The sequence below is a fragment of the Falco peregrinus genome, chromosome 3 (genome assembly GCF_023634155.1).
Source record: "Falco peregrinus isolate bFalPer1 chromosome 3, bFalPer1.pri, whole genome shotgun sequence".
NCBI classification, from domain to species: Eukaryota; Metazoa; Chordata; class Aves; order Falconiformes; family Falconidae; genus Falco; species Falco peregrinus.
Window position 1 is genome coordinate 96,404,331 of NC_073723.1, and position 10,707 is coordinate 96,415,037.

Genomic DNA, 10,707 nt, shown 5'->3' on the forward strand with positions numbered 1-10,707 from the left:
ATTTTGCACAACACATCATAAACAGATGAAAGCAGACCCGTCAAGTCTTGCACACAGACAGATGCAGCTGGCTCTCATTGCAAAACTCACTTGCTGCCCAGGCCAGAATTTAACTCACTTAAGCGCTGCAGAGAGACTTCTCTGCAGAGAGGGTCACGATCCTACCTCTTTGTAGAAACTGGCTGGCCAGTAGTGTGCTCGATCAGATGAACACAGAATGTGCAGCAATGTACCAAGGAAGAGACTACACAGCGCAGCACTGTGGTAAGCATGTTAGCCAGTGGTAAGACTGAGAGCAATGCTTCTCAGCTGCAGGGTAACATCGTGCTAATATTGCTTGCAGCTATGTCAGGATGTGAACCTAAGAGCTTTGCACATTAGGAGATAAAGGTGCATGATAATGTCTGAAGGAAACACACATTAAAGGCAAAAGAATTCAGCAAAGAAAAATGCTATTGAAAAGGCAGTTCCTGTTCCAAAGTCCACCTTGCAAGCCTTGCTGTGTACTGTTTGTCCAAGATTGCAACATCACACACAGGTCTGTTTTATGAGCAGGCATGCATGTACATGCAGATGACCACCGCCACCTTAAGCCAAATCCATGAGCAAAAACAGAACGCAGTGTTTATTCAATCCTTTATTAGCCTTCACTTTAATGTATGAAGAAAAAATAATTACTTGGAATTTCTCTCATGGCTCTACACACCAAAGACATGCAACCTATCGTGTTAACAACTGAACAAACTTTATTTCCAAAAATCATTACAATATGTAATATTGTAATGCAGAGCAATGCAGAATTCTACCCTCAGATAAGCAGGTGCAGCAACTCCTGTTCAGATCAGTGGGGCTGCAAGAAGAGCCAAAACCAGAAATTCCAATGCATTCTTCAAGATAGCATAAGGATAATTAAATGATACCACACTACCTGTCCTGTGAAAGACGTACTGTACCTGTCCTTCATTAACTGATAGAGATTTTCCTTCATGTATTCAAATACAAAGTAAAGATGGTCATTTTCTCGTATGACTTCTTTCAGTTTTATTACATTGGCATGATTTAGCTTCTTCAGAGACTGCAACAGAGCAAAATACGGCTTCAGATAATGACAATGACTTCACTTATCAGAACTAAATTTTTAACATGTAAATTCTGTTTTAGAAGCTTCTATAGAACACGTCCATCTGAGAGTTCATATTAATTTTGTAATTTGTTTCAAAGAACAACAAAATAGCGTTTGAAATTAATTTCAAAATAAAAGCAACAATGACATTAATAGTAGCTTAAATCTTCTATGTCTAGGGATTAATCTAGGTGGGGTGAAGATTAACACAAAACCCTAATTCCCTACAATGAAAGGCAATTCTGAAGCTCTAACAGCTCTTGCTCACACAGAACCTAGTAAGAAAACTCAGCAATTTTTTTTTTTTTTTTTGTTTATGCAACTTTCATGAACAAGGATTCTCCTACAGGTGTTCTTTTTGGAAATACTGATTATGCAATCTCCAGTAAGTTAAACCTAAATTATGGATACCCAACTCCTTTGTCAGGGAGTTTTGTATATACAGAAAATCAGAAGCCCAAAACATGGGATGACTGGGAATTTAAGCCCAGGATTTGAAGTGTTATTCTACCATTTGGCTAGCCAAAACTTCCAGGGCTTTCTACAGATGTCCTAAATACAAGTTACAAGGACTGGATATGCACCTAGAAATTTGCTGGTAAAATAAAAAACCAGCATGGTCTCACACACACATACACTTACACAGCCTCTTCCTTTTGTGCTCTCTCCTTCTGTACCCCCCCTTCTCCCAAAGACAAGAGTCCTGGCTATGGGACGGGGCCACTGCTTGAGAATAGTGGGATATTCCACAAAGCAGCAGGAGCTCTAGGAGTGCCAGAAAACCATGGTTTTGTGGAATCTGCACCCCCATTTAAAGAGTTCACAGAGTATGGCCTTATGCCTGGACATTGCAGATGCCCTTTTCCTTCATGCAGACCCAACCACACGCTTATTTTCAAATGTGCTATGTTCAGCACTTTACCTTGACTTCTCTCAAATTCATACATTCATCCCATGAATAGAACTTTCTTTTCATTCTGAAATACAATTCCAAGATAAGGTATTTTAAGTGAACAGTATAGAATGGTTTTAAAATAAAAAAATCTAAGCATGTTATTTTCCAACTGTAGCATTAGCTGTATTTTGAACTCAATTTAAAACATTCTGGACTACCCATCAGCAACATAATTAAAAACTCAACTCTTAGAATTGCTAGAAATTTAAGTGTTTAATGATTAATCACTGCAAACATATTTTTAGAGGCATAGAGCCAGAAAGACCATGATACTCCAAGATATCAGGGACAAAATCCCTTTGTTTCATTTGAATTGTGCTTTTAAAAATACGGAAAGGAACAGCGACACTGCACTTAAACCACCGATATTTCAAACCAGAAAAATCACCTCTTTGTGCCTAAGCTGCATTCTAGGAAAACAAGAAAATTGTGGTTTTGAAATCTGCAAAGTATCTTGACTGCTTACATTACAGTTAAGCATCTGACTTGATCAGTCATTTTTACAAACCTGTTTCAAAGTATGAAATACCAAATAAAAATGATTTCATTTTTTCAAGCAATACTCATACACACGTAGAAGTCTCTAAAGTAATCATTATATGTAAGAGTGTAATACATTTATTTGTAAGTCTTGCATAGAAACAAACAGATATTTGGTGTTGCTCAGATTTTGGGATGGGGTTGTGAATGTCATTGCTGTGTTTCTGTAAAGTTCTAGTGCCTAGAGCAAAGAGATTTAAACCCAAGATTTTAATTTAAAATAAACATATCTTCAACTAAAACTGTCCCCCCTCAAATCCCAGACTTAAAAATCACACAAAAGCATTCCAGATCCCGAAATCATGAAAAATATTTCACAAAATGTTATTCTTTTTGCCTAAAAATAACGAAAATAAGCAATTGCAGATTTTTTTTTTTTTTTTAGCTTAGATCAAGACTATTAACTTAGGTAACGGTACTAGCAGTATATGGAGAAACCTGAAATTCTTAAAACAAAATTCAATCACTTATAAGCAGTAAGTCCATAAAAGGAGAAAAAGATCTCAGCAACACATAATTTCTGGTATTTCAACTTATGCTTTACATCCTGCTTGCAATTCTGTAGGAATACAAGAGGAACTTTCCCACACGTCTAGCACAATTTTTATTGTTTGTAAAAATCTTTGTAGGCAGGTATGACAGCCCTGATGACCACACACAACACACCTTCATTAGATTCAAGGACACAGCCTTTATTTATCTGACCAGATTGTTATCTGGTATTTATCCTTGTAGCAATATCCGAAACTTAATGCAGTACCTAAAAAGATTTTCGGGTGGGTGGGAAGGTATTTCAAATTTACCCACTAAAATGGGTATTCTTACAATTCATATAAATAAACTCCCTAATTAATCAACTGCACATTCAGTTTTGCTTTTCCTTTGGTGTTAGCCTAACAACATTTTTGGAACAAAGCATGTTCAAACTGAACAAAAGCAGCATGCAATTTTATAAGCCAAGATAAATCAGTAACTTATACAAACTGTGTCTCTCTATTGATTTGTTAGCTGAAGTCTGACCCATGATCACCTTGTCAAGTATCTCAAAAAAATTTTATTAATTTCCTTAAAAAAAGGGGTATTTTTTCTATGCTACACAGATGGCAGACAACAATAAAGTTAAAATCTTTAAGCTTTTGCAAGTAGCTTTACTGAATTTAGATGCTACATACCTTTTGATAGCCACAAGTTCTCCAGACTCATTGCTCTTCCCCATCAACACACTGCCATAGGTGCCATCACCTAGTTGCTTCATGATTGTGTAACGGTTCATTTTTTTTTAAAGACCTGTATAGCCAAAAGCTTATGAAATACTAAACGTCTTCTGTTTTATTAGAGAACTCTATGCACTTTGATTTTCTTAGAGAAATCTTCTTCCAGACTGTTTTACGCTGGTAAAAGGCTTCTCACGCTGGAGCAGGATATTCACTGTTCTCCAAATTACAGCTACTTTGAGATCCAGACACGAAGTTTAAGAGACAGAAGAACACGGTCATTCTCACATAGATCCTTAAAAAAACAAAAAGGTAGGGAAATATATAATTTTACAGTATTTTAGGAAAGAGACACTCTACTATTTGTATCTAACAACTACAGCTCCCAGATCTGTATGTGTTCTTTAAATATAACACCTCAATATAACTAGTTCTTTTAAATCCTTCAAACCACAGAAGGCTCCCAGTCTAGGATTAGGGTTAGAGAAAGTAGGGACTGAAGAGTTGAGGTTACTGTCATAATTCTTTAGAACCAGAGGAGTGTGTTTAAGACTGGTGTCCTCTGATGGAACTCCTAATTCATAATTTGCAGAAAGCAGTAGGTTCCGAATCTGTAACGAAGGCAGGGCTGAAGTTTAGGAAAACAGAAGAACCCAAATTTTGCACAGGGTGTTACAGTAAACCTAGGGTCCAAATGCTGTGTTTTGGACTGGCAGTGCAAGCAGGCTTGCTATGCTTAAAGTTAGCGTGGAAGGAAGGTGAAGCAGCGAGATAAATGCTGGATTCTTCGCTAGTGTAAACAGAGTTGTTACAAACGTACTTGGATATTTTGCTCTGAAGTTCATAGAATTCTTAGTCTACAGCCACTGTTGGATTAGGCACAGTAATGGCTGAAGAGTTAAGTTTGTCGTTCTGTTTCACAAGGCCTGCAGAGACAATTAGAGAGCTCATGTGCATTGGTGTGGAAGACTAGATCTGAACTGCCATTTGGAAAAGAATTCACACTAAACATTGAACCTTCATCTTTGAATTATATGTAAACCTTAATTTGAATTCTAATTCAAACCTGAATACAGACCCTAGGTTTCACTATACACAATACTATCTGTCACCAACAATTCAGATGAAGGCCAGTTCCCATAGATCCTATGCACAAATCCTAATTCTAACCTTAGCTTTGGCTGCCTACTAGATGCAATCCTAAAAACTGATGTTAAGACACTTACGCAAACTCACAATAGTCATCCACTTACTTATGCAGACCAGGGGAAAACTGACAACCAATCACTGTATTATTTGCTCACTGTAACCCAAATAACACAAACCAACCACTGACTGCTAACTGAATTCCAGCATTGTCTCTTCCTTTTGCCTCTGCTGTCTGAAAATGTAAAATAAAGTTCCAATCAGCTGGCATCCACTGTCAGCCTGCCTCTATAGGGGATGCAGAATTTGACATGCAACTCTGTAGTCCTTACCCTTATGCTAGAATTAGCTAAAGGCTGGTGTGGCTGTCCAAACAGATTAAGGAATTCAAATTCAGCTGGTAACAAGCCTCAGGCCTGAGATTTACAGGCCTGGCAAAATTCAACAATAAAACTGGCCTCCTACAAGTGTGAATACAGCATTCGCCAGTTAACTAGCCTGTTGTGTAAAAGAAATATCTGCCTGGACAATACACTGCTGCTTCTAAGCTGTTACTACTTGAAATGTTGCTTCCTTGAAGTCATAATGTGCACCTTGTTACTCCCTGTTGCTTCTGTTAACAGGGAAGAATCTTAAATCATCAGTCAAGATATTAGTAACAAGTGACCATTTCAACTTAAAATCTTTGCACCAGACAACCGCCCGCTTGGTAGTGAAAAAAATAAAGAAGTTTTTATCCATGCCCTCCGAAAGCCATTGTTACAGTAAAATATGATCACCGGTTAATAGTATATTCTATAACAAAGCTAAACACAGATTTAACAAAAAGTAAAAATCATAGACAATTCAAATTATGACTGTTTTTTAAATTGAACTTATATATATTTAAGCCTGCTGTTTTTCTCAGAATTCAGTTTTAAATCTTATTCCTCAAAGGGCCTGCATGCACTCTAGTCTTTAATACCTTGAATAATGCCATTTCTTCAACAAGACTATATGTTGACTCCAGTAATAAGCATACATACAATAAGCATATGTACTACATACATATCTTGCAAGTTATCATTTGTTATTCTGATATATATACATTAAAAAACAAACAAAAAACTTTCTGAAAGTATTCCAATACACATTTTAAAACACAGCATCTGCACCTAAAGCATCAGCAATGATAAACCACGTGTGTATTTTGTATATAGATATACATAGGCATGTAAAATAAAGGGAAGCTAAATGTGACAGGATTTGGGTGCCGGCGTTTCTCTGTTGCAACAAATATTGTACATTGTTTAAGACAGAGTTCTCGAAGGGGATTCAGTAGTACCTGACAAAGATGGCCCTAGCCTGAACTCCTAAAGTTATATATGTCACAAATTTGAAACACTCTCATGCCTTTCAATGCCCAACCTTTTGCTCTCTAACAAAGTGACCTAAAATACCAAGATGAAAACCTCTGTATTTGCAATAAGCAGAACCAGATCTAGACACAAGCCTCAAGTTTTGACCTTTAAGTCCTCTAATTTTGGTGCCTAAATCCTATCAGCTTTCCAAGTAATTTTTAAAATATAAATTAATCACATGCTTTTACAATTATTCCTTTTGTCCAATTCTATTATTTCAGCATGTGCACTTGAAACAGCATCACACAAAAGTGTTTCCCTCTAGAGGTCCTCTGTAATGTAACACATCACTGACAAAACTGCATTTTGTCTGTTCTGTAATAAATGTTATTGCCTTATTTCTGTTCTGCTGTATACTGTAATTTTTAGGGTACGAAAACAATCGAAGTACAGAAACGGCAGCACATTCCTTCAACAGTCAAACAGGAGTGTCAAAATTGCTCGATGGAAATGCACAAAACCCGTTGTGAAAACTATATTCCCTGACAACTGTATCTATGTACCTGGATCTATCATATTTACCACAAACATTCACTACCACACTGATGCACACTAGGCCATTCCACGAGTGACTCTCATGACAGAGTTGTCTTGGTCACTTACAGTTAAAAAAAAAAGGCAAACAAGGGAACTCTTATAGTTAGACATTATCAACTGAAAACTAACCAAATGCAGTGGAAAAAAAGGACTGTGGGTATCACACTCTATTCTAAGCTCTTCTCCAACTTTATACAGAATTTATCCTGCATACAGAAGTATCTAAAAAAATTGGTAGAGTTCTGTGGACAGCTAAACAGCCAATTTTACAGCAGTGCTATGGCACACAGTAGTCTGTAAGAAATGCTGGAGGGTGACAGGGGTTTGCTGACTGAGAAGTACAGCACCGGATCTGGTGACTCTTAACTGCCACTGTCCACTGGTATTAGAATAAACGATGCTGCCAAGTACTTGTGTTTATCAGGCTGGTGTGACACCAGGGTCAGGGGCTTCTTTTACTTCTACTGGAATTACAGAGCATGTTGAGTTAGAATATAAATGCTTTAGAGATTCACATTTCACTACAACAGACTTTCACACGTTTAGTACTTTGCACCACATGTACCCAGTGAAGGTGTGCAATTTTTTTTCTCGGTGTTTTTCAAATGTGGAGTTCAGTTTTCTCTTTTGTACCAACTTGGGGAAAAGCAAGAGCTCGATCTAGCTTTTCTGGTTAATGCAAGCCTCTTAAGTGGCCTTTCCCATCCTAAAGCTCATATGGTGTTACTTCCTCAGCGATATGAAGCTCTAAAACACCAAACTGAAAACAGAAATCCTACTGTAAACAACAGCTTGTTTTATACTCCTAACGACATACTGCCCATAATCTCTTCACACAGGATTAAGGAAGGATTAAAGCAGGGGACAAATAGAGGACAAAATACAACAGCTTGAAAGAACTAGTAATTTGTGTAAGTTTAGATAATCTGAACAAGTACTAAATAATTCAAGCAAATTTTCACTTTTACTATACTATTGATGATTTATTTTAAGCACTAGCAACAACTTTAAATTATTTTAGGTGTCTGAATTAAATTTCAAAAGGTAATTAATAACAGTAAATCATCTGCATTTCTGCAGTACAAGTCTTAAGCATCACCAAAAGTTTTACATTTGCATGCTAAACAGGCTACTCTCAAATTAAAATACAAATTAGGATTTATGACCCAATAAAGACCTCCCACACAGACAGGCAAAACACAACCTAATTTCACCAACCTGTTTACAGTAACTGCTGAAATCACCAACACCGTTCACAGAGCATGGTACTACTCTCAACAATCAGAACTGGCCATATTGCATATACTGACACAAATTTTAAAAGTTAAAAAATCCAGCAACAACAAACCAACAAATTGTTGCTACGAGAACCTCCTTTGTAGTGACTGTATATTAGTAAAGCTGACAGTAATCAGGTCCCACAACAGGTGGATTCAGTTCTTGGGATTAGGTACAAATCCATTACTCTAATCAAAGACCAGTGGTTATCTAAAAGCATGACTGCTCAGTTCCAAGCAAGAAGCTAACAACATTAACAATAAACATTTGTACTTTCAAATATATTGCCTTAAATAAGTATTTTTTTTTAAAGAAAAGTCTCTTCAGAAATCTAATCTGCTGTTTCACTTACTGGTATCAGGTATTGAGGACAGGGCATATTAAAAAGCAGGAACTTCAGTTTGCTGGAAATATTTTCCCTCATTTTGTTCCAAACCAGCTTTGGTTTCAAACCGAAACGATTCACACCAGCGTTTTCAGGATGGTTCAGCAGTGACCTGCCTGGATGCCACCACCCCATGCCAGCAAGGTCACTTCTTCCCACCCCGGGAAACCTCCTCCCGCCGCGCAAGGAGGGTATGAGGTGTGTCAGGGCTGCAATGGTTTCAGCAAGACCTGCTGCTGGACTTCCAATTAGGTTTTCCAGCCTTGGGCAGTGTCCAGAAGGAACACTGATCTTCCAACATGTACGCAGCATTGCAAGTTTCAGTAAATGCCCATTTCGGTGCCAGTTTTAGTTTCATTAGTTTCATTGATGACACTGTTGAGCATGCAGATAACACTGCTCATGGCAAACGGGAGTGCACAGCTCTCCTGTCACTTGCTCAGGCTACGAAACTCAAGGCCACCTAGCCTGGAAGTTTCATGCTGGTTCTCTGAAAGAAGAAATCACCTCATCCCCTCCTCTCATTAACCCTCGACACGCTAGGCCGCCAAGGCCGGCTGGCCGGCCTGCCTGGGCAGGCCCCCGCACACCACACACACCCCCCCACACACCCACACGTCTCCCAGACCGAGCGTGCTGGCCCCTCACATCGCCAAGGCAGGACGCCAGCCGCCGGCCCACCTCGGGTCAGCCTGGAAAAACCGTCCTGCTCAGGGACGGCCGCCGGGCCCCGGGCCTCTCTCGCCTAAGCCGGCAGCTCCCTCCTCCCGGTGGGCCCCCCGGCCCCCAGCCGGCCCGACCCCTGAGGACACTGACACCCGCTCCGGCCGCCGGGAACCCAGCCCCCGTCCCACCGCCCACTCACTGCGGCGCTGCGGGCGGTGCCAGCCGGGCGGCCCCCGGCCCGCCTCCGCCTCTCGCCGTCAGCCGCCGCCGGGCCGCTCTGCCGCGTCGCCGGGGCGACGGCGCGGGGCCGGGAAGGCGGGAGGGGCCTGCCGCTGGCCCCGCCCCCTGGCCGTGGTCACGTGGGGCAGCAGCAGGCGGGCGCGAGAGCTCTGCGAGGCGCGGGGGGAGCGGGTGCGGGGCTGCATGTGGGCTCGCGTGTGTGCGTGCTGCGCGTGCGCACAGTGTGTGCGTGCACAGGGGGGTGTGCGTGGGTGTGCGTGTGTGTGTGCACGTGTGTGTGTGCGCGCGCAGGGGTGTGTGTGCACAGGGGTGTGTGCATGTGCACGTGTGTTTGTGCACAGGGGTGTGTCCATGCAGGGGTGCATGCATAGGGGTGCATGCATGGATGCAGGTGTGTGTGTGCACAGGGGTGTATGCATGGGTGTGCGTGCATGGGTACAGGGTTGTGTGTACTCACAGGAGTGTGCATGAGTGTGCATGTGTGGGTGCACGTGTGTATGCACAGGGGTGTGTCCATGCAGGGGTGCATGCATGAGTGTGCATGCATGGGTGTACGTGTGTGTGCACAGGGGTGTGCATGCACAGGTGTGTATGCATGGGTGTGCATGCGTGGGTGCACGTGTGTGTGTGCGTGCAGAGGCATGTGTCCGTGCATGGGTGCAGGTGTGTGTGTGCACAGGGGTGTATGCATGGGCGTGCGTGCATGGGTGTGTGTGCATGCACAGGGGTGTATGCATGGGTGTGCATGCATGGTTGTAGGGATGTTTGTGTGTACAGGGGTGTGCATGCAGGGGTGCAGATGCACAGGGGTGCATGCATGGGTGAGAGGTGTCTGTGTGCAGGCGGGTGCGGGGGTGTGACACGGGCCCCGGGATGCCACGGTGCGCAGGCGCGGAGCAGGGCGCTCAGCACCACGCAGCAGAGGTGGCGGGTGGTGGAGGGCCACCGGCACGGGCAGCGGTGACAAGCCCAACCTGTAAGAAATGGAGTGGTGTAAAGCAGGACCTGAGCTAGGCCTGACAGGAGCCTTGTCACATGTTTCCTGAAGGTGGCACCGTGGGACACGCGAGCATCCCGAGTGTCCTTACTACCTTTATTAGTAGTAATGCTAATTATATATTAGATGGAGCCACCAGCCAGGCCACCACCTATTTAGGATTTGTACAGAAGTTAGTTTCTCTAATATTCATAAGTGTAATGAAATCCGAAGTTTTTTTCCCCTA

General features: G+C 41.7%; 1 protein-coding gene across 6 annotated transcripts in view; it reads right to left on the bottom strand.

The window, feature by feature from the left end:
• Positions 1 to 9,575, bottom strand: part of MAK (male germ cell associated kinase) — a 31,776-nt gene extending 22,201 nt beyond the window's left edge. For 3 of the 6 annotated variants that reach the window (XM_055799717.1, XM_055799715.1, XM_055799718.1), the window contains exons 1-4: positions 9,444 to 9,575; positions 3,791 to 4,127; positions 2,046 to 2,100; positions 954 to 1,075 (exon numbers count right to left, since the gene is read on the bottom strand). In XM_055799717.1, coding sequence (XP_055655692.1) covers positions 954 to 1,075; positions 2,046 to 2,100; positions 3,791 to 3,891 — 278 coding nt within the window. In that variant the 5' untranslated portion in view covers positions 3,892 to 4,127; positions 9,444 to 9,575. Of the gene's footprint in view, positions 1 to 165; positions 851 to 953; positions 1,076 to 2,045; positions 2,101 to 3,790; positions 4,128 to 8,133; positions 8,268 to 8,545; positions 9,036 to 9,443 lie in introns of those variants that run through there. The other 3 variants (XM_013300556.3, XM_027789066.2, XM_027789069.2) reach the window with 3 other exon arrangements.
• Between the last annotated feature and the right edge of the window lie 1,132 nt (positions 9,576 to 10,707).